General features: G+C 46.4%; 2 protein-coding genes across 14 annotated transcripts in view; both read left to right on the top strand.

The window, feature by feature from the left end:
- The window catches only part of ANAPC5 (anaphase promoting complex subunit 5), a 36,930-nt gene extending 29,701 nt beyond the window's left edge, over positions 1-7,229 (top strand). For all 3 annotated transcript variants that reach the window (XM_079149527.1, XM_079149526.1, XM_079149528.1), the window contains 3 exons: positions 71-218; positions 6,086-6,248; positions 6,906-7,229. In XM_079149527.1, coding sequence (XP_079005653.1) covers positions 71-218; positions 6,086-6,248; positions 6,906-7,117 — 523 coding nt within the window. In that variant the 3' untranslated portion in view covers positions 7,118-7,229. The remainder of the gene's footprint in view (positions 1-70; positions 219-6,085; positions 6,249-6,905) is intronic.
- A 7,219-nt stretch (positions 7,230-14,448) lies between these two features.
- Positions 14,449-27,378, top strand: part of CAMKK2 (calcium/calmodulin dependent protein kinase kinase 2) — a 60,140-nt gene continuing 47,210 nt past the window's right edge. For 2 of the 11 annotated variants that reach the window (XM_079149562.1, XM_079149561.1), the window contains exons 1-2: positions 14,464-14,544; positions 16,542-16,677. Coding sequence is in view for 6 of the 11 variants with exons in the window: in XM_079149560.1 (XP_079005686.1) it covers positions 17,035-17,170 (136 nt within the window). In the remaining 5 variants the exon portion in view is untranslated. Of the gene's footprint in view, positions 14,545-16,541; positions 16,678-16,709; positions 17,171-27,378 lie in introns of those variants that run through there. The other 9 variants (XM_079149555.1, XM_079149558.1, XM_079149557.1 and 6 more) reach the window with 8 other exon arrangements.

Raw genomic sequence — 27,378 nt, 5'->3', positions numbered from 1 at the left:
GGTCTCTTGTGCCTTTCATGGAGGTGGTGTGGTGGATCTTCTCATCCTGTGTTTTCTGCTTTGTTGTCAGTGTCTTGTTGTCGGTGGCAGAGCTGTACTGGCGATCCTCCTCCCCTACCATTGCGATGCCTGTGCTCCTTCAGGCTCTGGCCCTTTCCAAGGAGTATCGGTTGCAGTACTTGGCCTCCGAAACTGTGCTGAACTTGGCTTTTGCCCAGGTAAGCTGATCTCTGTTTTTTTTTTTTTTTTTTTTTTTTGGGTGCTGGGGATCGAACCCAGGGCCTTGTGCTTACAAGGCAAGCACTCTACCGACTGGGCTATCTCCCCAGCCCCTGATCTCTGTTTTTATAACACATTTGTGCTTGAGAACTAGTGAGTCTGTTACTACTTTTTGGTATTGAAAAGAGTATATTGAGCTTTCAGTTGTTAATATTGGAGTCTGGAAAGGAAGCCTCCACATGCAAGCCCTTGGAGGACTCCTGTAGAGTTGTGAACTTGTTGACAAGATGACACTTTTCAGCGGCACTGCCTTTCCTGATCTGTGTGTTTAGTAAAGGGGACTCCCCTCTTCAGTGAGGATACTTCCATCATATTAATTACACAGAGCCATGCTTGGTGTAGCAACAAAGGAATGTGAATATAGAGAAGAGGTACAATGGCCCATGCCTCTAATCCCAGCTAATTGGAGGTTGAGGCAAGAGGATCACTGAATCAAGGCCAGACTAGGCAACTTAGCAAGACCTTTTCTCAAAATAAAAAAAGGCCAGGGATGTAGCTCAGTAATAGACCACCCTGGGGTTGGATTCCCAGTATGGGGGCCGGGAGGGGGGAGGAAATCAGGTGTATGTTGAAAGTTGTTTTATTTGGTTGGGTTTTTTTGGTGGGGGCGGGCAGTGCTGGAGTCTCTTGAATGCTAACTAAGCAAATACTCTACCACTGAGCTACTCCCCTAGTCCTACAAATTTTTCAGAAGCAAATTATATTTTGTGTGTGTTTTTCTCACCTGGTAAAGTCCATGATGGACTCTGTTTATTCCTGTCTGTATCCCTTGATACCTAGCAGGACCTACACCTAGTAAATATCATTGAGCAGTTGAATCAATCTAAAACCCACTTGAGGCCAGGCATGGTGGCACATATCTGTAATCCCAGTGATTTGGGAGGCTGAGGGAGGAGGCTTGCAAGTTCAAGGACTTAAGCAATTTAGTAAGACCCTGTCTCAAAAAAAAAAAAAAAGGTGGAGGGGCTGGGGATGTTACTCAGTGTTAAAGCATTTGGAGGTTAAATCCCTGGTACCAAAGAAGGACAGAAAGAAACAGGACTCACTTGAGGAATTGGCTAAAGCAGAGGTTCCTCAGACTAACTAACTGTACATTAGAGTTATTGGGGAGATTTTAAAAATATCCACATACCTTGGCTTGCCTTGGAGCTTCCAGAGTTAGAATCTCTACGGACAGAGTCTAGCAATCTGTTCCTTATAAGCCAGCTTCATCAGTGATTCTTATTTCTTAATTAAGATAAATTTACATAATATAAATTTATCATTTTTAACCATCAAAAAATGTACAGTTCAGTGATTTTGAGAATATTGACAGTGTTGTACACCATTGTAACTACTACCAGAGTTATTTTCATGAGACTAAAAGGAAACTGTATGTATTAAATAGTCACTCCTGAGTCCTCCGTGCTTCCCATCAGCCCTTGGCAACCACTAATGCTTTCTATTTCTGTGTATTTGCCTATTCTAGACATTTCACTATGTGGCCTTTTTGTGTCTCACTTCTTTGACTTAGCAGACTGTTCTTAAGCTTCATCCCGCTTAATGTCTGAATCATATTCCACGGTGTGTAGAGACTGTATTTTGTTTGTCCCTGCATCAGATGATAGACATTGGGTTGTTTTCACCTTCTGGATATTATAAATAACTGCTCTTCATGTTCAAGGGGAAGTTTTTAAAAGTTTGAGTACTTGTTTTCTGTTCTCTTGGGTAGACACCTCTCAGAATGGAGTTGTTGGGTTGTGTAATTTTATGTTTGATTTTTTTTTTTTTTTTGAAAAACTGCCAAAATATTTTTGGCACAAATGGTGTTAAATGGTACATAATGACTGCATCACATCATTTTATCTTAATGACTGCATCACATCATTTTATATTCTGACTGGCAGGGTCAGAATGTAATCTCTGCAGTCTTGCCAGTGCTTGTCATTTTCTGTGTTTTATTGCTATCTCCTTCCTAGTGGAGTGATATCTCATTGTGCTCTTGTTGTTGACTTCCCTTGTGACCAGTGATGTTGAGCATCTTTTCATGTACTTATTGATCATCTGAATATATTCTTTGGCAAAATGTTTATTCACATTCCTTGCACATTTTTTAAATGAGTTTCTAGTCTTTTTGATGTTCTCTTATAAGAGTTCTTTGCATATTATGAATTAGACAAGGTCCTTATCTGATACCTGATTTGCAAATATTTTCTCCTGTTTTGTGGGTTGTCCTTTTGCTTTCTTTTATGAATCTGTTTATACATAAGTTTTTAATTTTGATAAATTCCAGTTTACTGTTTTTCTTTTGTTGCCCCTTTTTTGATATCTAAGAAATTACTGCCAAATCTGTTGTCATGAAGATTTTCCCCTGTTTTCTAAGAATATACTTTTAAAACTTCTGCTTGGGTCTTTGGATCATTTTGAGTAAACTTCTGTGTGTGGTATGAGGCAGGGGCCCAGTTTCATCCTGTTGTGTGTAAGGATCAGCCATCATAACCCCATTTATTGAAAAGACTTCTTTACCCAGTAAATGGTATTGGCACCTTTGAGGAAAATCAGTTAATCATACATGTATAGGTTTATTTCTGAACTCTAAGTTCTATTCCATTGATCTATACCAGTAGCACCATGTTTTGGTTATTATAGTTTTGTAGTAGTGGTTTTATTTTTTGTTTTTGAAGTATTCGAAATTAGATGTAGTAAATTTAAAATCAGGAAGTAAGACTTCTAACCTTGTTCTTTTTCAAGATCATTTTGGCTACAAAGGGTGCTTAAAATTTCACATTAATTTTAAAATCAGCTTGTCTGTTTTGTAGAAAAGGTAGTTGAGCACTTGCCTTCTGTTCTTAAGACCCTAGATTCTATCTTGACCCCCACTCCCTCCCCCCGTAAAAAAAAGAAGTTGGTATGGATAGGGATGCATTTGAATCTGTAGATTAGTTTAGAGAATATTACCTTTTTTTTGTACCAGGGATTGAAACCAGGGGTGCTTAACCACTGAGCTACATACCTAGTTAGCCTTATTTTTTTTTTTTTTTTTTTTTTTTTTTTTTTTTTTTTTTTTTTTTTTTTTTTTTTTAGAGACAGGGTCTCAGTTACTTAGGACCTCACTCAGTTGCTGAGACTAACTTTGAACTTGTGATCCTTCTTCCTCAGCCTCCCAAGCTGCTGGGATTACAGGCATGTGCCTGACAATGTTACTATTTTTTTTTTTTTTTTAATATTTTTCTTAGTTGTCGATGGACCTTCGTTTTATTTATTTTTATGTGGTGCTGAAAATCAAAGACAGTGCCTCACACATGCTAGGCAAGCACTTGATCACTGAGCTACAACCCCAGTGTGCAATATTACTATCTTAAACTTGTCTTTCAAACTATAAACACAGGATGTCTTTCCATTTATTTGTGTTTTTAAATCTTTTCAATAATGTTTTCCAATTTTCAGTGTAAAAATCTTCCACCTACTTGGTTAAATTTATTCTTTTTTTTTTTTTTTTTTTTTGGTGCTGGGGATCGAACCCAGGGCCTTGTGCTTACAAGGCAAGCACTCTACCGACTGAGCTATCTCCCCAGCCCCCAAATTTATTCTTAAATATTTTTATGCTGTTGTAAATGAACTAATTATTATTATTGTTTTGGTGGTATTGGGAATCAAACCCATGTCTTGCAATTGCTAGGCAAACATTCTACTTGAACTGCATCCCCCGCCTCCTTTTTTTGCCTCTGCAGTGCTAAGGATCAAACCTACAATCTCACACACATGCTGGGCAAGTCTCTACCACTGAGCTGCATCCTCAGCCTAAATTTTTTTTTTTTTTTTTTTTTTTAATTTTGGTTTTGGATTGTTTATTACAAGTGTATGTTGATCTTATGTTCTGCAATTTTGCTACTTAGATAGGTTTTAGGGGATTTTTAAAGGCTTGTCTAAAATCATGTGATTCCCAAATACAGATAGTTTTACTACTTCTGTTCCCATTTGGATGCCTTTTCTTTCCTTTTCTTGCCAGATTGCTTTGGGAGGAACATCCTTTGAAGGAAATGTTTGACAAGTGTATATCCTTGTCTTGTTCCTGATCTTAGTGTGGAAGCTTTTAGTCTTTAATCATTAATATGATGTTAGCTGTGGGTTTTTCTGGGATGCCCTTTATGTTGAGGAATTTCCCTTCTATTCTCAGTTTGTTAAGTGTTTTTGTCATCAAAGGGTGTTGGATTTTGTCACATGCTTTTTCTGTCAGTTGAGATGATCACATAATTGTTCTTCCTTTGTTCTGTTAATATGGTACATAACACTGGTGGATGTTTTATTTATTTATTTTTATGTGGTGCTGAGGATCAAACCCAGTGTCTCACACTGCTAGGCAAGTGCTCTACCACAGAGCCACAACCCCAGTCCCTGGTGTGCTACTATGTTCTTGGAAATTTTTGCATATATGTTCATATATGTTTCATTTTCTAGTGATATCTTTGTATGGCTTTGGTATTAAAGTAATAATGACCCTACAAAATGGGTTAGGAAATGTTCCTTCCACTTTGTTTTTGGGAGAAGTTTGAGAAGAATTGGTATTAAGTCTTTAAAAGTTTGGTAGGGTTTGCTGGTAAAGCTGTCTGGTCCTAACTTTTCCTCGTTTGGATTTTTTTGTTGTTGTTTGTTGTTTGTTTTTTGTAGTTGTAGTTGTAGATGGAAAGAATGCCTTTATTTTCTTTGTTTGTTCTCATGTGGTGCTGAGGCTCCAATCCAGTGCCTCACATGATAGGCAAGGGCTCTGCCACTGAGCCCAGCCCCAGCCCTCCTTTTGGTTTTTGATTTGATTTCTTCCCTTCCTTTCTTGCCTCTGCTCACTGCTGCTGCCATCACTTCTTCCTTGTCTTCCAATTTCTTCCTTGCCGTAGGTCTGTTCAGATTTCCTGTTCTTTTTGAGTCAGTTTGGTAGTGTGTGTCTTTAGGAATTTGTCTGTTTTATCTGGTTTTATTTGTTGGCACATAATCATTCATAGTATTCCTGTATGATCCTTTTTATTTTTGTAATGCTGTTTAAATCCCCACTTTGGGGCTGGGGTTGGGCTCAGTGGTGGAGCACTTGCCTAGCATGTGTGAGGTGCTGGATGTGATTCTCGGCACCACATATAGATAAGTAAATAAAATAAAGGTCCATCGACAACTAATATTTTAAAAATAAATAAATAAATCCCTGTTTTTTATTCTTGGTTTTTCTTGTATTTCCCTCTTTTTCTTGGTCAGTCTCAGTTTGTTGATTTTGTTAATCTCTTTGAGGAACCAGTGTTTAGTTTTATTGATTCTCTGTTGCTTTCTTATTATGTATTTTGTTTGTCTCCATTTCCATCATTATTTCCTTGCCTGTGTTAGCTGTGGGTTTAATTTGCTTTTCTTCTGCTAGTTTCTTAAAATGGAAGATGCTAGGTGCAGTGGCCTATGCCTGTAATCCCAGCAGCTTGGGAGGCTGAAAGGAGGATCCGCAAGTTCAAAGCCAGTCTCAGCAACTTAACGAGTTGCTAAGCAACTCAAGGAGACTCTGTCTTTTCGAGTTATTTTCTTAGTTGTTACTCTTCCCCCAGTAATTGATAAGAGTTCAAACTCTCAGAATCACCAGTCTAAAGAATATCAATTCTGAGTCTTTTTGTGAAGACAGAACTTTTCCACGGTGTGAGTGACCACTCCCTACTGTAGGAGTGTGGTGCCTGCTGTACTGCAGTACATGTCAGGGAGGAAATAAGCCAGAGTCATTCAGGAGGACAGCCAGAAACCACGTCCTCCCAGCAGAGGGTGGCGGGTGTGGTGTGTACAGTGCCATGGTGTTTCTTTTCAGCTCATCCTTGGAATCCCAGAACAGGCCTTAACTCTCCTCCACATGGCCATTGAGCCCATCCTGGCTGATGGGGCTATTTTGGACAAGGGCCGTGCCATGTTCTTAGTGGCGAAGTGCCAGGTGGCTTCAGCAGCTTCCTATGATCCACCGAAAAAAGCAGAAGGTAGGAAACTATTAAAAGATTATTAGGTATTGTCATTGAAGAAAGTTTCTAAAGTTCAGGACTCAAAAAAGGAAAAGACTGTTAAATTGGGGAAAGTTCTAAGTGTTCACAAATATTTGTTAAAGTTTTATGCAGCATTTTAAAGTGCTTTCAAATGCATGTTTAGTAGGAGGATTAAGGGTAAATGATTGGTAATTTTAATCTCAGATCCAAGGTCCAAAGCTAGAGATCAGGATTAAAATCCTGCTTTAAAACTTTACTAAGGGGACTGGGATTGTAGCTCAGTGGTAGAGTGCACTGAATGAATGAATGAAGTTAGTTAGTTAGTTGTGTCCATCTAAATACAACTAAAAGTATTCTTTAAAAATACCTTACCAAGCTGGTCATGGTGGTGCATGCCTATAATCCCAGTACTTTGGGAGGTCGAGGCAGGAGGATCAAAAGTTCAAAGCTAGCTTGGCAGATTAGCAAGACCCTAAGCAACTTAAGCAAGACCCTATCTCAAAATAAAAAATAAAAAGGGATGGGGATGTGATTCAGTGGTAAAATGCCCCTGGGTTCAATCCCTAGTACCAAAGAAAAAGAGAGAGGGAGAGAAAAAGAGAAGAGAAGAAAAATATTGAGTAAATGTATGTGACCTTTTACCCCCTCTGTCAGCTCTAGAGGCCGCCATCGAGAACCTCAATGAGGCCAAGAACTATTTTGCAAAGGTGGACTGCAAAGAGCGAATTAGGGACGTCGTTTACTTCCAGGCCAGACTGTATCACACTCTGGGGAAGACGCAGGAGAGGAACCGGTGTGCAATGCTCTTCCGACAGCTGCATCAAGAGCTGCCCTCCCATGGGGTGCCTTTGATAAACCATCTCTAGGGAGGACATCCCTGCTGGCCAGAATTTAAGATGGACTTTGCTCCACCCTCCATGTCAGTGTGCATCCATGACACGCTGTCTTGTTAATAAACTATGTTCTGATTGGTTGGTCTTTTTTGATTGCTAAAATACATATTTTTAAAATTCCTCCTTTTATTTCCTTTTGGTAGCAAAGGACGCCAACCTTTAGTTAAGTAACAGCTGATTTGCCAGCCAGTTAGTGCAGGTGTCTTAGATTAGGTTTTCTCTGGGCAGAACTGCCAGTATTATAGGAATTGTGCACAGTGCATCTTTATATAAATCTGTTTACTTCATGTTCACAGGTAGGAACTCTCTGGGGAGTGGGCAGGTCTCCCCAGAGGCTCAGTGCAGGTTTTCATGAGGCTTGAATTTCCTTCTGAAAGGAAGGAAATTTTATGCAGCATATGAAGTGTTTTCACATGTATGTTTGGTAGGATGGTTGAGGCAAATGAATGGATTTTCCTTCCCTTTTAGTTGGCCCAAGTTGGGCTGGTGGCTCACAGGTACTCATGAGTACATGTCCACCCCAGAGGTCAAGGACAGGGGAGCTGAGTGTATAGCTCAGTGGTAGAGCGCCTACCTAGCATGCTGGAGGCCCTGGGTTTCATCCCCAGCAGTGCAAAAGAAAAAGAAAAGAAAAAAAAAAAAAAAAGGAGGAGGAAAAGAACTTTTAAAAAATGATTTTTAGACCAATGAGAAGAATCATATTGCAGGGCTGGGGTTGTGGCTCAGTGGTAGAGTGCCTGCCTAGCACATGGAGGCACTGGGTTCGATCCTCAGCACCACATAAAAAAATAAGAGGTGTGTCCATCTACAACTGAAATATATATGTATTTAAAAAATCATTTCAATAATTTCTTGGGTGTTGACTTTTTTTTCAATAACTTCTGTATGGGTGTGCTTTTTCTATATTTATGAATAAGGGGTTTTGATAAATTAAGGTGATTATAAATTAAGAGAAGGTCCAAAGCTCAGAGGCATGTAGTCTCACCAGATATACAGTGTGTATGATTTACAACCCATCCCTATAGTTGAGCAGGGCCAATTAATGCTGTCTAGTCATGAATTTCCTATTGAGGGTTCACAGAAAAATGCCTGTATTTTAGGTCCAAAGCAGCAGCTATCCCCAAACAGCCCTTATAAAGCAACGAGCAACTGACCAAATTTTGCAGCTTTGTCATTGGCTTTTCTTCAGTTAAATTTAAACTTTCTAATGAGAAACAGTTTCTCTCCAGAGCTCTCTGAAGCAGTGAAAAACAACTCACATCTATTAGCTGTCTTCTGGCCAAAGACAGCTGCTCTGGAAACAGACTCAGTGTAGAGATAGAAATATTAATTTGGGGTGTTGACGTTTAAAATCTTTCTTTAAATTTATTTGGAGGTTATATTTGTAGGTGGTAAAAATTAAATATTAAAGACTATAGGAAAAAGTATTCTAGGAAGTAAATACTATTAGTTATACTTTATTCTTTCAAATGTATTTTCTCCTCTGGTATCTTTTGAAGAGATATGGGGTTACTGGGGATGGAACCCAGGGCCTCTCATGTGCTAAGCTAGAGCTCTACTACTGAGCTATCTCCCCAGCCCCATGATGCCATTTTTGGTGAATGCATTTTAAGTAAGATCCAATCCAAGAAATGGCTGTAACCACTCTGCCTCTCCAGAAAGAGGTACAAGAAGTGGAATCAGGTTGTTAGCTGATCCTATAGGTATCAACATAAAAGCCAGAAATCATCAAACCCAACCAGGACCAACTGGGGAATTTATGAGGGCCAATGGAAAATAAGAATGTAAAGCCTCTATTAAAAATGAGAATTTCAGAGTCAGACGTGGTGGTGTAAGGGTGTCATCCCAGCTGAGTCAGGAGGATTGCAAGTTCAGAACCAGCCTCAGCAATTTAGTGAAGCCCTAAGCAACTTAGCAAGACTGTCTCAAAATAAAAAGGGCTGGAGATGTTGCTCAGTGGTGAAGCACCCTGGGTTCAATTCCTGGTACAAAAAAAAAGTTCTCACAAATTACGTGTGTGTGCGTATGGCATGAACATACAAACCCACATAAAATTTCAAGATGGCAACAACAGTCTTAAGCCAAGTACTGGGCCCTTCTGAGCATGTATGGCTGGCACCCATAAACCCTGTCCGTGTTCTCAGCTGACTACATGTTCATTTTGGCTGGGAAGCAAAGCTTGAATCCAAAGCTAATAGAGTTGGCCCGTAGTTTCCTGCTGTCGATGACAGACTTGTTGGCTGGAGCCCATCTTCAGGAGGGAATAGTGGGTTGAATGGAAAGTGGGAATGTCAGCGACCCCTGGATGCAGAACTTTCTAGGTGGACGCTAACTAGCTTTTTTTCGCTGGAGCATTTGGTGGGAGAAGAGAGTAATTATATAGAGGTATAATTATGCACAGGTTAATGTAGGGGTTTAGGAACTGATCATCTGGTTAAAGGAGAAAAGGGTTTGGTTGAAGCTTATTAGCCGATAGGTATTTGGATCTATACCAGAGACCTTCAGAATATGTCCTCAAAGGAGGAGAAAAGAAAGCTTTTCTGACTTAAAGGGCATGGCGGGAACACTATCTGCTGAGAGTTTCCTGTCCTGAGGTAGATGGCAATAGCTAATATTTGCAAATTCTTCTCACATATGAACACAATCCTAAGAGGTGGGCAACAGCATTTAATTCCCTTGATGAAGAACCTGGGCATAAGAAGGTTAAGATACTGGTTCAAGTTTGTGCATCTTGTGGCTTGCACAGTTGTGATTATAATCTACTTGGTGTGTTACCCTAATCCTGAAACTGCCTGCTTCCCAAGTTTTGAAAAATACTGAACTTTTTCTGAACATCCTCTTTAAGTTTGTTGAACACCTAATATTATTTATCTAGCACCCAGTGTGACCCAGAAAATGCCAAGTGTTTTCACACATACCATCACTGATGCTTGTAAGCTCAATTCCATCCCCACTTTACAGGTGAGGAAACTGGGCCCTAGAAGTGTGGCCTGACAGCCCCTTTAGGGATAAGGACTAGAATTGGGTTGTAGTTACTAGAGGCTCCACAGACTCTTTCACCACCAGCCTGCCTTTGCAGTCACCTAAATGCCTGGAATATTTATGCTTGTTTCTAGTGTTTTAATGTCCTGACATTTTGGGTGTTTTGTGTTTGTTTGTTGGGTAATGAGGATTGAACCCAGGGATGCTTTACCACTGAGCTTCATCTCCCAGCCCCACTCCCTTTAAAATTTTTTTTTAGTTGTCGATGGACCTTTATTTTATTTATTTATATGCAGTGCTGAGGATGGAACCCAGGGCAAGCACTCTACCACTGAGCTACAACCCCAGCCCTCCAGCCCCTTTTATTTCGAGACAGTCTCACTAAGTTGCTGAGGCTGCTGGCCTTGAACTTGCAAACCTGTCTCAGCCTCTTAAGTCGCTGGGATTTGGGTCTGGATGTTCACGGCCAGGGAGGTAGAATATTCCCATGCTCAACAGGTGTAGAACACAGAGCAGCGCTGGGAAGAAGGACAAAGCCTGGGCAGAGGTCATGATGCCATCCTAGTGGGTGAGACAATTTTCAAGTCTTACATTTCTGTCCCCTCCCCGTATTCCTCAAGTTTTCTTTAAAAATAAGATTCAGAAGCTTTGTTTACTTATTTTCTTGACAATCTGTGTTGTCAGGACAACAAGATCTGTTTGCCTAGAATAGGATTTTCTGGCATTTTTTGGGTGGGAGACCCAAAAAGCAAGGCTAATTTTTATTTTCATATTTCTAAGAAGAAAATGGTTTCCTTGTGTGGGATGATTCCTATCATAAGAGGGGCTCAATGTCAATGACAGGCAATTATGATGTTCTGTACTTTGTTCTAATTCACTTTAATAAAAAGGCAGATAAATTGATGGGATTTTTAGCCCTGTGCTAAGTATATTAATAGCACCAGTGAGCACTTAAGTGCTAGGCACTGAGCTAATATCTTTACACACATTATTGTATTTAAACCCCATGCCAAGCCTGTGAGCTAGGTACTATAATTATCCCCATTTGACAGCAGATGAAACCAACCTGGGACAGATCAAGTCACTTGCTCAAACCCACAGAGCTGGTAACTAATGGATCTGGGATTCGAACTAAAGTCTATCTGACTCTCAAATCACACCTTTCAATCACAATGCTGACAGCAAACAAATGTTTTGGGTGTTGTATCTGCCTGGATGCCAGGAATTTATAGCTAGCTCTATTGGCAAGTCAGAACCCTGAGTGAGTCTGGAGGTGTAGCTCAGTGGTAGGGCACTTGCCTAGCATGCATGAGGCCCCGGGTTCAATCCCCAGTGCTACAAAGAAAAAAGCAAGTGAAGAAGGAAAGAATAAAGATGGTAGTTGAGCATCAAATAAATGATACAGTCCTTGCCTCAGTAGATCAGAGAGAGAGGTCAAAGAGGACCTGAGGGTCACAATGTTTCAGGAGACTTCCAGGAGGAAGCAAATCTTGGAATGGGTTTGAATTCCTACCTGCACTTTTTATCCTTTCTTACTTGATTAAAAAAAAAAAAATTTTTTTTAAAGCTTTTTTAGATGGACACAATACCTTTATTTTATGTATTTATTTTTATGTGGTGCTGAGGGTGGAACCCAGTGCCTCACACATGCTAGGCAAGTGCTCTACCCCTCTTACTTAATTTTTAAGTTTAAACAGATACGCCTGTTAACTACCGTGCTGAAATAAAACATAGGCTTTTTAGTAACATAATAGAAATATATGGAATTGCATATTTTAACAAGTAACTGAAAAGACACTAAAATCTATATTGGTTATCTTAGGAAAGTAGGGTTGCCAAAGTATTTATTGCCCATGGTCCAAATCTGGCACACCACCTAATTTTTTTTTTTTTAAGACTAGCTGGGGATGGCTTTTATATTTTTAAATGGTAAAAAACCAAAATAGTAATATTTTGTGACGTGAAAATTATATAAAATTCAATTTCCAGCATTTATAAATAAAGCTTTATTGGGACCTCACCACATCCATTCATTTACCACTATCTGTGGCTGTCAGTTGAGTCATTTCCTGGGAAAGCATATAGCCTGCAAGCCTGAAATATTTCCTATCTGCTCTTTACAGAAAAAGTTTGCTAACTTCCACCTTACAGTCATAAATATTCCAAGGGAAAAAACATTAAAAAAAAAAAATATATATATATATATGACTGGTTGTGGTTGTACATGCCTGTAATTCCAGCAACTCAGGAGATGAGACAGGAAGATCTTAAGTTTGAGGCCAACCTGGGCAATTTAGTGAGGCCCTGTCTCAAAATAAATAAGCCAGGCATGGTGTCATATGCCTGTAACCCGAGCAGCTCAGGAGGCTGAGGAAAGAGGACCTCAAATTCAAAGCCAGCCTCAGCAATTTAGCAAGGCCCTAACCAGTTTAGTGAGACCCTGTCTCTAAATAAAATATAAAAAGGGGCCTGGGGTTGTAACTCAGTGGTAGAGTGCTTGTGTAGCGTGTGTGTGTGGGCACTGGGTTTGATCCTCAGTACCACATATAAATAAATATAACAAAGATCCATTGACAATTTTTTAAAAAGTATTTAAAAAATGTATAAAAAGGGTTGGGGATATGGCTCAGTGATTAAGCACCCCTGGGTTCAATCCCCAGTACCAAAAAAAAAAAAAAAAAAAAAAGGAAAAATACAGAACTATGCATCCACTAATCAGAATTGTTAATTGGTGATTATTGGTAAATATTGGTAATATTTTGTCATTTGCTTCATATGCATTTTATTAAAAAAGGGAATAAAACTTCACAATGTTCCTCACACCCTTTGTCCCATTCTCTGTCCCTACTCCCCTGTCCCTCTTTTTTTTTCTGGTGCTGAGGATCAAATCCAGGGCCTTCTGCCTAAGTGTCCTACCACTGAGGGACACCCCCGACCCTGTATTTCCTTCTTTGTGGCAGAATGTTATGAATTTAATACATATTCATTCCCTTTGACTTTCAAAAAAATCTTGTATGTAAGCATGTGTCCATAAACAATATACACAGTGTGGGTTTTTAAATATACACAAATTGTGCATTAGACTGTATTCCATAAGTTGCTCTGAACTCAACATTTGTGTGTGTGTGTGCTCTCTTTGTATTGACACAAATAAGTCTAACACATACTTTTAACTGTTGCATAGTATTCCACCAAATGACTATAAGTTTACTCATTCCTCAGAATTCGTACTCAGGAGGTTGTTCCCAGGTTTTTGCTCATATGAACAAGTGCATCAGAAGAGTGCATTGGAACTCTTGCCGGAGTCTTTATCATCTCTTTGGAATTGTTTGTCTCTGCAGCCTGAAAATACCAGAGAAGCTTAACTGAAGGGGGCTGGTAATCCATCCACTTGTCAAGACGGCTTTGAACCTTTAGTTTGTGTTTTACTGTCTTCTGAACTCGACTCTTGATTTCCCTTTTGGCTATTTGGGAACATCCAGTGGGTAACAATCTGGTCTGCGTTGCCTGATCCAAGGCCAGCGGGTCTGGGAGCCCATGAAATCCCACCCCCTCTCTTCTCCTGCCCCTGCTGTTATCCAGTTGGGAGACTAAACACACGCTAAGGCTCCAGCAAAGTTGGGAACCACAAAGAGGAGAGTGCATGGGAAGATAATGTGTTTCACAACCATTTCTAAACAGTCTCGTGGAAAAGCCAGAACTTCAACGGGTTGCCTGTAGTTTGGTGCATCCGGGTGGGGTGGGATTGGGAGAGAACTTGCCCCCGCCTTTAGGGCCGCCTGGAGCACCCGTCAGTTGAGATGTGGCTGCGAAAGGGGCTCCTCTAATGGGTGGCGCCCCGAAATCCAGGCCGCATCCATCTCCAGCGCCTGGTGCAGGGACCAGAGCCAGGCCGCAGGGCGGGACCCTGGCCTCCCCGCGGGCTGGGGAAACTTCCCGACACTTGGCCGCCGCCCTGCGGTCCCCGCGTCCGGCTAAATGAAGCGAGCGCTGGTGGCGCGTCCCGCCGGCCCCAGGGTGCCGCGGCCTCGGCGGGGAGACCCCGGCAGGTGTGCGCCGCGGGCGGAGGCAGTGGCCGCGCCGCACGCCCTCCCACCGGCAGGTCTCCCCTCGCGCTCCCGCCGCGCCCTCCCGCCGGCTCCGCGGGCGGCCTCGCTCCCCTCCCTGTCCTCCTCCGCCTCGCTCCTCCCCTCCTCACCCCTCCGCTCCCGAGCGTGGCCGAGCTGGCGGGCGCGCGCGGCCCGCGCAAGATTCCAGCGGCCGCGGCCAATCAGCGAGCATCCCGGGGCGACTCCGCCTCCGCCCCGCCCCTGACCCCGCCCCCGCCCCGCCGGCCGCGCACGGGAGCGCGCGCAGCGCCGAGGGAGAGGCGCCGAGCCGGGGGCGCAGAGCGCGGGAGGCGGCGGCGCGGAGCCCAGGTGAGCGGGCGCGGGCCGGGCCGGCAGGGGACGCCGCACCGCGGCCTCGGACGCCTTCGCCTTCCCGGGGCGGGGGCCCCCCGAATGCCACCTCCGGATGCAGACAAAGCCCGGAGGCCGGTCCCGGGTTCCCGGCACCGAGGGGACCCCACGTGCGCCGCCCCTCGCCCCGCCACGTGCAGAGATGCGGACCCCTCGCCCTTCCCCCGCGTCCTCCGGGACCCCGGGGCCTCGGCGGCCTCTTCCCCGGCCGTGCCCGTCCCGGGAGGCAGGGCGGCCCGGGAGTTTTGTCCCGAGGTCACCGGGCGGGGGCTGGCCGGGGGCTGGCCGGGGGCTGGCCGGGGTCGCGGGGCGGCCTGGGCCCGGCCCTGGCGTTGACAGGTGGGGAGGCCGGGCCGCGCGGCGAGAGGGCCGGGACCCGCGGCGTCCCCGCCCCCGCGGCCCGCAGGTCCCGCAGGTCTCGGGGGCGAGCCCAGGCCCGGTGACGGGGGCAGCGGGTGGCAGAGCCCTCCAGAGCCGTGGGGCGCGGGGTCCTTGCCGCTCCTCAGTCCGCCTCTGACCGCCCCCACCCGGCCCTTCTCAGTCGGCACCTCAGGGCGGAATCGGTCCTTTTGACCTAAATTTACCTCCGCCGAGGAGCGCCCACCCGCGCCCGCAGCCTGACCGGGACGCGGGGCCCAGCCCGGCTCGGCACTGGGTCTTGGTGCCCGGGGGCAGCCTTTTCTGGCTTCTCCCGCCCGCTGCCGCCGGCGTTGGAGGTGGGGTGATTTCACAGCTGCGGCTGCTCTCACTTGGTGCTGAGAGGTGGCACCTGGGCCCTCCATCTCCCCGGGAAGGTGCAGGAAGGGGGATGGAGCCTGTGCAGGGCACGTCGGTGCCATGGGCGAGAGAGGGGCAGCCTGGCCTGGGGATGGGACGGCAGTGCTCACCTGCGTAGGGACAACGGCTACCTTCCTCAGCCTGGTGTTTGGCTGCCCCGGGTCCTGGAGTAGAAACTTCAGGTGCCCTAGGGCTGGGCTGTGCGCCTTTCCTCCTTCCCCGGCTCTGCCCCCAGAGGAGCGGGAGAGGCTGTCTGGCCCCAAAGCTCCTTTGTTCCTTGGAAGGGGCAGGGGCTGCAACTCTCCCAAAACCACCCCGGAAGGCTTGGAGAGGTGGCTCAGTGGAAGAGTGCTTGCCTAGCATGCAGGAGGCCCTGAGTGCCATCCCTGGCACCACAAGATTTAAAAAGAGGAAAAGAAAACCTGCAATTTTAGAATGGACAAAGTGCATGCTATGTCAACAGCTTAGGGTGAGTCCCAGACCCTCCTTCCAGATTAATGAGTGATAACCTTCACTTGGTGAGCCCCCACCTTGGGTAATAGGAATGTTAATAACATTTTTCCCCCCCCCCTTAGTGCTGGGGATTGAACCCAGGACTTGGAGCATGCTGAGTTTGCACTGTACCACTGAGCTACACTCTCACTCCTAATAACTAACATTTATTGAGTTCTTGCTCTGTGCCAGATCCTGTGCTACATGTTGTCTGCATTATCTCATGGAATGACTACCAAAGTCCTTTGAGCCTGGGATTTTTATCCCCATTGTAGAGATGAGGAGATTGAGTCTACAACAGTCCTTTGGTGTTGCTAGGATTTAGCCGCATTTTACAGGATGGCTCAGAGAGGTTAATTAACTTTCCCAGGGTCACACAGCCAATACGGGTATGTCAGGCTTACCATCTGTTCTAGAGCAGAGTCCCTTTACAAGGCTTCCTGGACTTGTTTACTAAGCAGCAGATGAGGACACAGATCTAGGCAGGCCCTGTGGTGATATCCATGGCTTCAGGCTTGTCTTTGCCTCCAGGTTGTTAGTGGGCTGGTAGCCAAATGTATTCGCTAATAATTATGCAGTAGTTCTCATCAGGGAATGGTCCCACCCTCCTGGTGAGCATCTGAAAGTGTGGGGGCGACTTTTGGTTGTTAAAATGATGCCAAGCCCTCCTGGTTTTTGGTGGGCAGGATCTGGGGCTTCCAGCTGTCCTGTAAGCAGACCAGTGCCCCAGCAGGAGGAATGGCCCGGCAACACCACTGGTGAGAAGTACTGGGGGACTGGCTGGAGGAGGGGGCCCTCAGAGTTCTGGAGAAATCTCTTCTGGTAGGTGTGACTCTTGGGAGGCTCCCTGCAGGCGCTGTCATTTATACTGAGCCTGGAAGAATGGGCTGAAAAGTGGGGACAGGGACTGAACAGGACAGGACAACTCAGCAGAGAGAACTTTGTGCAGTTACCAGTTCCTGCCTTGAGAACCTCGGCCTGGGTGAAGAGGGAACTGCCCAGGCACCTCTCAGGGGGAAGGGCAGCCGGGTGGGGCAGGCCAAGGCTCAGTTCCTGGCATTGGGGCTCAAACTTTAACATGGGCCCTAGAGTCACCCTGCTCAGAGAGGCTGAGTCACTTGCTCAGGGTCACCTGCCACCCTCTCCCCGGCATGCCTCCTCCTGGCGGCTGTAGGAAGCATGTGGATCTCATTTCCTTTTGCCATCCAGGGGATTGGGGCAAATGCTACTTCAGATTTTCCTTTGAGTCAGAGTGCTTCGGGTAGCGATTTTTCTCGGCTGTTTTGCCTTCCCATGGCTGCTTCCCTTTGGGCCGGTAAGAGAAGCTGGAGCGGGGTTCGGGGGGCAGCTCAGGGCACTGCAGTGACCTTCATCCTCAGGCCTTGCCTCTTTCTTGGAAGTTGGGAAATTGCATTTTCTCCCCCTCCCTGCTTCCTCTGCTGGGGATGGGACCCAGGGCCTCACTCCCATTAAGCTGCGCTCTTTCCACTGACCTATATCCATGGCTCTTTAAGTAATAAGGAAAAATTCTTGTAGCATAAATCTAACTTTTAAAGTGAACAGTCAAGTGCCACTTCAAGATGTTCACGGTGCTGGGCCACCATCACCTCCATGAAGTTTCAGAATATGTTCATCGTCCCAAAAGGAAACTCTGTTACTTATGGAGCAGCCCCCTCCCTGTTGCCAGTCCCTCTGCCCCAGCCCCTGGCACCCACTGATCCCCATCTGTCTCTAGGATTTGCTTGCTCTTAATTTGTCACATAATGGGTCGTATAACATCTTCCGCTTGGTGTCTTGCCCCAAGAACCACAGCTCCCCTCGGGCTCTGAGGCCTTCCATTCTTTCCAGTCCTGGCTGTTGGTTCAGTGCAGGTCCACGTTGATTTTATGGGTCTGTATCTCATGAGACTGTTTTCAGGTAAGTGAACACAAAACAGAAAACCTCACCTGACGGACAGTGCTGGGAGCCCAGGCTGGGCCTGAAGTGTCCCCGGTCTTTCTCAGTAGCAGTGCGGGGTGCCCCCACAGGAGTGGGTATGGAGTAGCCAGGAGGCTGAGCCAGGGTGCCTTCCCATCTGAGCTCTCGGCTTCCCTGGGCTTCTCGTGCTGGCAGATTATGTCCAGAGGTTAGCTCGGGAATCATCTTCACATAGTTTTGCTATTTTTTTTTTTTTTTTTTTTTTATAAAAAAAAAAAAAAAAAATTTTGAATTATTTTTCTTTCCTCCCTGATAGGAGCCTGTCCTCAAAAATGACAAAAAGCGGGGCTGGGGAGATAGCTTAGTCGGTAGAGTGCTTGCCTTGTAAGCACAAGGCCCTGGGTTCGATCCTCAGCACCCAAAAAAAAAAAAAAAAAAAAAAAAAAAACAAAAAGCCTTCTTTAAGGTGAGCGCTGAGACTTGGGAAGTCCCTGGCCCCTGGTCCCCTGCCTGGATGTCCGTGATGAAAATGGGGAAGGGATCATCTCCATTGCCAGTGTTTTTAATTTCATTCGTGTTTGTTGTTGCTGTTTTTTTTTTTTTTTTTTTTCAATTACGAAACATTTAAAGCGGAGAAAAAAGCCAGAGTTTTGTTTGGGTTGTTTTTTGGACTGGCTTATATTTTGGAAGTCTGGAAGGATGCCCGGGAGGTGACAGGAACAGGGCAGGGCAGGGCAGGGTGCTGCCTTTACACAGGGCTGACTCTGGAACCTCCATGATCCAAGATTATTCACTTACCGCCTCTTTTGGGGGGTCTGGTGACAAGTTCGCCCTGGGGAATGAAGCACACTGGGACTTGGTCCCTGTCCCAAGGAGCTTCCAGGTTAGTGGTCCGTGACTTGTTTCGAATCCCTTTGGAAAAGAGGGATGAGTCTGGCATCGTTTTCCTTTGAACAAGGAGAGAAAGAAAATTAGAAGATTCTGTGGTGCCCCTACCCCCACCCCATCTTGGAAGTCGCTATTTTTATGTTGCCTCTTTTTATCCCAGTGGCTTCTGTAAATAGTTGAGAGATGGCAGTTGCAGAGATAAAAATGCTAATTCCAACCTGGAAAGGAGATGGATGGTCTCCCGAGGAAGTGGGGGTGGTGGAGCGGAGGCTGAGGTCTTGCCCCTCCGCCCCCATGTCTTGGGCAGAAGGTAGGAACTGAGCCATGGGGACGGGCTTGGTGGGGGTGCCTGAGACACTTCTATTGGAGAAGTTTAAAGGGGGAACCAGTGGTTAGGTGCGGGGGCAAGAAGGGGAAGTACATTCATTCCCCTTTGAGCTTTTGAAAGTTCACTCAGCCCCAGTCATGGTGACACATGCCTATAATCCCAGGTTGAGTGACTGAGGCAGGAGGATCACAAGTTCAAGACCAGCCTTAGCAATTTAGCAAGACCCTAAGCAATCTAGTGAGACTCTGTCTCAAAAAATAAAAAGGGCTGGAGATATGGCTCAATGGTAGAGCACCCCTGGATTCAGTTCCCAGTATCATATAAAAAGTCACTGGGGTTTTGTATTCAAGTCCTCTGGTGGATAGAGAATTTATTTAGGTTCCTCCCAGATGTTTCCTCTGGCTTCCAGGTCTAGTGGTGGGGCACAGAGTTGGCCCTGCAGATCTGGCTCCCAGGTCCCTCCTTGCCCCTCTGCTGGGGTTGTTTGTGCTGGAGGCAGGGAGGGAAGGATCTAGATTAAGCTTCACCTTCAGAAGGCAGGGAAGAGGAGGGAGAGGGCCTGTGGGTGGGCAAGGCACGGATGCCCGTGGGTGCCAAGCTGGCCCCCTCTGTTGATTTGCCAAGCTGCAGAATTTTGGAGAGGAAGACTTTTTCTTTCCATTATAAATTGAATTTTTATTTGTTTCCCTGCTTCTTCCTTGGGTTCCGTGGAAGACTGAGAGGAATTCGGTGGGAGAAGTGGAAGGAAGTAGGAAGGGTCCCTCCTCATATCGCCTCTCCCTTCGCCAAGACCACTGCACTCAGCCACTCAGTCCTGCTGCCTGGATATCAAGGCTGGGCCACCTGTGCAGCCTGGCTTTTGATGCCTGACTGCTGACCATCCATTCTTTCAATGATACTTCATTATGGAACAAATCAAGGGTCCTTAGTTGCCCTGGGCTGTAGTGTCAGGACCTCTGGTTGTTGTCCTGGGGCCTGCCCAGCCATGTTGGCACGAAGGCTCTTGAAACATACAGAGGCAAAGACATGAGATGACGTGGATGCCACATGTTCAGTCTTGTGACAAGCCATGCATGGACAAGGGTTCGAAGATGAAGACAGCTGAGTTAGCATGGTGGGATTAAAGATTTCAAAAGCCCAAACTTGTTTTAATATGAGTTAAAGCCAGTTGAAGAGGCTTGACTTGATACTGCTTGAAGTCCTCTCTTGGCTTCTGGTTAGTGATTGTGTACACCTGTACCCTCCCGAAGTATTCTTTAGCTGGGTGATCATGGGCAAGTCACTGAGCCCCTCTGCTCCAGGGTCCTCACTTTAAACTCTGGAGGTTTCTGCCACGTCCAAATGGATGAGAGAAGGACTGACTGCTAGAGGAGGATGTTGGCTGTCAGTCACCCATAAACTCTTCTAGTCAAAAAACACATAAGAGCCAAAACTTTTTAAATGAGGGGGCGTGACGGATTGGGCCATACCAGCTCTGGCCTCACAGCATGGAGTAGCCCCCCACTCCTTTATTTATAGTCACACTGGTAAAGGGTCCTGGACGGGAGTGACTGCTTCTGTGATGCACAGGATGGGGTGGAGTTAGGAGAAACTATCATATAAACAGACGGTAAGCCACTCCCACAGTGTCACATACCCCTGGCGATCTGGGGCAGCCCTCCGTGGCTGCTAGGTCCTGGGAGTCAGGCCTCAGTATCTGTGGCTCAACCTGGTCTGATAAGGATGGCCTCTGTACTAACGGAGATAGAGGCTTAGAACAGCGCCAAGCAGTCACAGAGTTCAGCCACAACTGCATCTACAACCACAGTGGTTGCTGCCACAGTGATGGGCTTCTGGTTTTGAGCATGGTAGCCATTTCCTTTCCCTCATCTTGTTCATCAGCCCTTCCCTTCCTTCCTTGATTCTTTTTTAAGATTAAAAATAATAAGATTTTGGAAGTATTAGTTTCTGTCTGTCAAGATGAAGGTTGTTCCTGGACTGCCAAGGAACTTGCTTATGTCCAGCAGTTTTGGCCTTAGGATTTAAGGACTGAATGTTTGCAGGAAGCTTAGTGGAGAAGCTTTTCTGTCAATCAACTCTGCTACTCGCAGGTCAAGACCTTTGATTTGTGCTGGACAAGGTGGCGTACACCTGTAATTCCAGCAGCTTGGGAGGCTGAGGCAGGAGGATCACAAGTTCAAAGCCAGTCTCAGCAATTTAGTGAGGCCCTAAGCAACTTAGCAAGACCCTGTCTCTAAATAAAATATAAAAAAGGGTTGGGGATGTGGCTCTGGTTAAATGCCTCGGGGCTTAATCCCTAGTACCAAAAAAAAAAAAAAAAAAGAAAAATCTTTGGTTGGTAACAGAAAGCTAATCATAAATAATAGGCTTAAACAAAAATGGGAATATATTGGCTCATGCAGTTGAAAACTTGGGATTTATGGACTTCAGGCATGGCTGCATCTAGGTGCCAAATCAGTTGTTCTTCATTGCCTCTCTTTTCTCTCTGTTGACTTTATTCTGAGGCAGAGTTTTCCCCTTTCTAGTTACTGAGGAGTATATCCTCAGAGCTCTAACTTCAACAGAAAGAGGGAGATTCTTTTCAATACTTTACCCAAAAAAACCCTCAGAATGGGACCCAGCAGAGTGAGTTGGGTCACATATACTCTTGATTCTATTACTTGACCAGAGCTGGTGCCCCCTAGCCAGGGTTGAGTCATGTGTGAATCTCTGAAGCTGGTGGTGGGGTCAGCCCCACAGGGCCACCTTTCACATAGAGATGGATTCCCAGACAGAAATGGGGCTCCTGGTCTCAGAGTACAGGGATGTAAGCTCTAGGCCAGCTAAAGAGCACTTCTGACCTGGGTGGCCTTGGGACAGATGAAATACATGATGACTTCCACCTAATATTTATCAAAAGCCAACAGTGTCCTAGATCTAGACCTTGGAGTTCAGCAGTGGACGAGAAAGACAAAACCATGCTTCCTCAAGTCAGCCAGCTTGAAGTCTCTGCCTCGTCCCATGCTTTCCTTCCTGAGCTTGTCGAGACAGGGCACCTTTGCTTTCTCTCCTGTTGGACACAGGGTGAGGTCCCAAGAAGACAGAGGCGTGGGCTGCGTGCCTCCTTTGTTGGAGATTTTGACCCAACCTGGAGTTTATTCAGGATACAATGTATGGTCATTGCAGGGCCATCCCTGTGATTTTTGGTCCTTTCCTGAAAAATCAGAGCAGGGCTGGAGGTGTAGTCACTGGTTGAGCACTTGGCTAGCATGCCCAAAGCCCTGGGTTCGAGCCCCAGCACCTCAGAACAAAACTAAACAAAAACTCAGAACAGTTTTCCTCTGCCTGGAACCACTGTGTGACTTTGGGCAAATTGGTTAATTGTCATGAGCCGGCATTTTCTCATTGGCAAAATGAAATGTTTGAGACTAGTGACCATGGAGATGTGCCCCTAGTAGCACTGTCATCCAGTGACTTTCAGAGTTGGGGCCGCAGACTCAGATGCCTGTAGGGGTAAAAAAGGACATGGGACATGGCCAGCAGCCTGTCCTTGGGAAAGGCATTGGGGGATGTGACTGGGGTATGCTGGCCAGTGTTTCCCTGGCCAAAGCTGCTGGGAGTTGGTGCCAGGCCTAGTACCAGGTGCTCTACCGGTGAGCTATGTCTCTAGCCTGAGATTCCGGAAATTTTGACTTTTTTGAAATCTCCTGGCTCTGGAACATTGGCCTTCTCATTCCAGTAGTTTAAAACATGGTGCATGCCAAGGAAAGCATGTCAGTGGCCAGATGTCACTCGAGAGTCACCATTTGCATTATTTTTGCTTTAGGGACTGTGATGGGTCTGTGTACTCTAAAGCTAGAAATCTCTTTCCTGCTGTCTCACACGGGACAGCCTTTGTGGACACTGAGTTTTGGTGCCCCTAAACTCAAAAGTGTTTCAAGGAGCCAGGCATGGTTGTGCACGCCTGTAATCCCAGCAGCTCAGGAGGCTGAGGCAGGAGGATCACAAGTTCAAAGCCAGCCTTGGCAATTTAGCAAGACACTAAGCAACTCAGACCCTGTCTCTAAATAAAATATAAAAAAAGGCTGGGAATGTGGCTCAGGAGTTGAGTGCCCCTGAGTTCAATCCCTGATACAAAAAACAAAAAAGTATTTCAAGGAGAGAAGTGGGGGCTGGGGTTCAATCCCCAGCACCGCAAAACAAAAACACAAAAAACAACAAAAAAGAGAGAAAATGGTAAGAGCCGACATCACTGGATCTAGTGACTGAACCAAGGTGTTGAACCTGGAATATTCCACCACTGCCTGAGCTGGTGTGGCAAAGCCTCTCAGGCTGCCCTCTGAGTCTCCCTGCAGAGGCAGCCAGCTTCTTGGAACCTCCCAGGCAGGGTGGGTGCCACGATACTGTCCTAGGGCTGCTATATCAAGTCCTGCAACCCAGATGAATTAAGCAACAGAAATGTATGGTCTCATGTTCTGGAGGCTGGAAGCCGGAGATCAGAGCATTAGCTGGCTTTGTTCCTTCCCATGGCTGTGAGGGAGAGTCCCAACTTCCTCTTCCTGGCTTTTGGTGGGTGCCAGCATCTCGTCTTGTGAGCATCACCCCTCCCTAGTCCCTGTGTGCATCTGTGTCTGTCCACATTTCCCCTTTTTCCTAAGGACACAGGTCCTGTTAGCTTAGGGCTCACCCTGATGTTCCCATTTTTACTTAAGTTTGTAAATACCGACCTCCAAGTAGGGCACATTCTGAGGAACTGAGGGCTACAACTCCAGCATATTTTTCCTGGGGGGCACATGTGAACCTATGGCGAGGCCTGAGGGATGGCTGCCCCTCTGCTCTCCTCTTTGGCTTCCTATGAAGCTGTGGTCCTTCTGGCTTCCCCTCTCCTACCTGGCTCTGCTCCTGGCCTCCTTCCTGTTCCATCCACTCTCCCACCTCTTTGGCTGGCGGGGGGGCCTGTTCAAGCTGCTTCCTCTGCCTGGACCAAGTTCCTGCCCCCTGGACACCTGCTCAGCCTGAGCAGCTCCAGCCAAGAAATTTCTCCAGGAGAGGCCTTCCCTCACGGGCTCCCGCCATGCTGCCAGGGCACCTCCCAGGGTGTGCTCGTGGAATCACTGGCATTCTTTCTTTTAAAATGCTGGTATCCTTCAGAGGCTCTTTTCTCTCCAGGGCAGCAACTACTTTTGTTTGATTTTCCTGGTGCAGAGTAAACCCTCCAAAATTGTTAGAACAACAAAGGAGCTGGGCATGGTGCACATCAGTAATCCCAGCAACTTGGGAGACTGGAGCAGGAGGATCTCAAGTTCAAGGCCTGCCTGGGCCACTTAGCCAGACCCTTCCTCAAAATAAAAAATGAAAAGAGCTGGGGATGGACCTCAGTGGCGGAGCACTTGCTTAGCATGCATGAGGCCCTGGGTTCAGTCTCCAGTACTGTAAAACCAACCAACCAAAATAAAAACCCCACAAATTAATGAATGAATGTCTTTTAGGACCTCTTTGGGCCTCCAGGTGAGAGAGATGCGGCTGGCTGAGCCTGTTATCCCAAGGGAGGATGTTGTCCCTGGCCTTAGAAGGATCTTTGGGCCTGTTTTGAATTCCTTGGTTGTCCTGTAGGCCTGGGATGAGGGGACCTCGGGATCCTGAGCAGGGTGCCTCTGGGCTGGGGTCACCTCCCCAACCTACCCACTGGCTTCTTGCTGTGCTGCTGCTCCAGTGGCTCTGTCCTGGAGCTCTGTGTTTGTTGGGCAGCAGGCGAAGCTTAGAAGCAGCCCCCAGGAGATGGGAAAGCATTTCCTGGAGGCCTGTGCCACTTGGCTTCCTGGCAGAGGAAGGAACATTCTCCTGATCCTGGCTGGGGTCCGGGTCCATCTGCTGCAGCACTGGAGGGGCAGAAGGCACAGGGGTGAGGACTCAGCATTTTGTCGGACCCACACAGTTTTGCGAATGGACTTCTTACCCAGGGTCCCCTGAAATCAAATGCTCTGCTTGCTACCCATCCCTTGCAGAGGGCCTGTCCTGCAAGCATTTTTTTTTTTTTTTTTTAGGTACCAGGGATTGAACTTGGACACTGAGCCACATCCCCAGCCCTTTTTAATATTTTGAGACAGAGTCTCACTGAGTTGCTTAGTGCCTTGCTTTTGCTGAGACTGTCTTTGAACTTGAGATCCTCTTGCCTCAGCCTCCTGAGACCCTGGGATTACAGGCATGTGCCACCAAGCCTGGCTTTTGTCAGATTCTTATAGGATCTGTGACCCCCAAACATTAACGCTGGCTTAGACCCTGTGGGGCAGGAGCCATCTTGCCTGGCTGTATCCTGAGTGCCTGAGGCACTGAGGCCCATGTCTTGAGACATGGACACACCTGTCCTCCAGCACAGTGACCCCTGACCTAGGTCTGAGCTGGCACTTCTCTCCTCACTCCTCCAGACCTTGAAGGCTGAGGCGATGTCAAAGGCTCTGAGGGAGGCCCAGGCCAGATGCCAGCTTGCCAAGGAGGCTGATTAAAAGCATCTTTGCTGGGGGTGGCTGGCTTGGTGTCCTTGGCCTGGAGTAGAGATCAATAAGCAATTTTTCTGTTGGCATGAAAAAAAATTCTCCTTTGACTTTCCCAGGCACTGGAGGCCTAGTTTTCTTTTCAGGAATGCTGCAGCACTGTCAGAGGTGGCTCTGGAGCAGGGCAGGCTGTTCGCCCTGCCAGGGTTGGGAGCACACACAGGAGCAGGTGGGCTCTTGGGTGGTCAGTGTGTCACAGGAACATGAGGATCACAGCCCAGTGGGTATTGGCTGAACGAATAGCTTTTGAGCACCTGACCCTGTGCCAGAAACGACTCACAGCGTCTGGCTTACTCGAGGCTTCTGGCCACTGGTGGGTGCCCGTTTTGAAGATGAGACAACTGAGGCCAGCCAGGAAGAGGAGCAGCTCAAACTGTGTGACTTCAGGGTCCTGCTTTCCTCTTCTGGGCAGATCATAAAAAGGATATGCAAAGTAACAGCAGCTGGGGCTGGGAAGACTCTTTCCTTTAAAAATACATTTTTGAGCCAGACGCAGTGGTGCACGCCCGTAATCCCAGGGGCTTAAGAGGCTGAGGCAGGAGGATCGAGAGTTCAAAGACAGCTTCAGCAACTTAGTGAAGTGCTAAGCAACTCGGGGAGCCCCATCTCTAAAATACAGAAAAGTGCTGGGGATGTGGCTCAGTGGTCAAGTGACCCTGGGTTCAATTCCTGGTACCAAATGGAAATGAAATAAATAAAAATACATTTTTGAATAGCAAGTGTATGCATGTGGCACAAAAGTAAAGGTGGTGAAAAGCTAGCTCCTCCCATCGTCCCCCACCCTCAAAGCAGTTATTTCTCCTTTGAACCCCTGTTTCCATTTTCTTGTGTATCTTTCCAGAAATCCACAGAGCACATGCAACATAGATGCACCTGTGGACTTTCCTCTTGGGCCAGCAGCAGCCACAAATGCTTTGGTTTTTCCACGAACAGTGTGTCTTGGCTCTAATTCCTTTGAGGCTATATAGAGCCACCTGTCTAAAATGCATATTTTTCTCCCTGGATAGAGGTACCTCATTTTATTTTCTCAGTCCCCTGTGGTTGGCATTTCAAACCATACTGCCAAAATCATCTTGTGTCTACACCATTTTCTACATGTGGGAGGTTGCCTGTAGAGGAATACCCAGGTGCAGGCGTGCTAAGTTCCAGGTGTGTGCATTTTAAATATTGACGGGTTTCCCTCCATGGGGGCGGCACAGTTCACACCCCAGCAGCCATGGATGAAAGCATCCACTTCCCCACAGCTGAGCCAGATGTGCCAATCTGATAGATGTCAGAAATGTGTTTTAATTTTAGTTTTATTCTTAATTTTGATAAGATACCTGTAGCATAAAATTTACCATTTAACCATTTTTAGGGTCTAATTTGTGGCATTAACTATCCACTGTGTCGTGTGGCCATCACCATCTAGTTTCAGAACTTTCCATCATCTGCAAAGGAAACTTTTTGCCCCCGTAGCCTGGTCACCTGCCTTCTGCTTTCTTCCTCTGCCCACTAGACTCTTGCAGGTGCCTCCTGGAAGGCTTGTCTGGTGGAGCATGGTATCTTCAGGGTTCTTCCTCGTAGCGTGAGTCAGTTTCCTTCCTTTTTATGGCTCTTGTAGTTCCACCACATTCTATCCATCCATCCATCGATGGCCTCTTGCGTTCTTTCCACCTTGGTGGAAAGGTGGAAAGGTTGCACTGCTCCGAACACAGCCTCACCAGCGTTGGAATCCTGCTTTCACTTCTTCAGTGTGTTGACCGGGGAGAGCAGTGGCTGCTGTCACACGGTGATTCTGTGCTTGACTGTTTGAGGAATCACCTAGCGACTGCACTGCAGTTTGAGTTTCCACCATCTGTAAACAAGGCAGAGCCTCTG

The sequence above is a fragment of the Sciurus vulgaris genome (assembly GCF_902686455.1).
Source record: "Sciurus vulgaris genome assembly, chromosome: 8".
NCBI lineage: Eukaryota > Metazoa > Chordata > Mammalia > Rodentia > Sciuridae > Sciurus > Sciurus vulgaris.
This window is presented reverse-complemented; position numbering and strand designations above follow the sequence as displayed.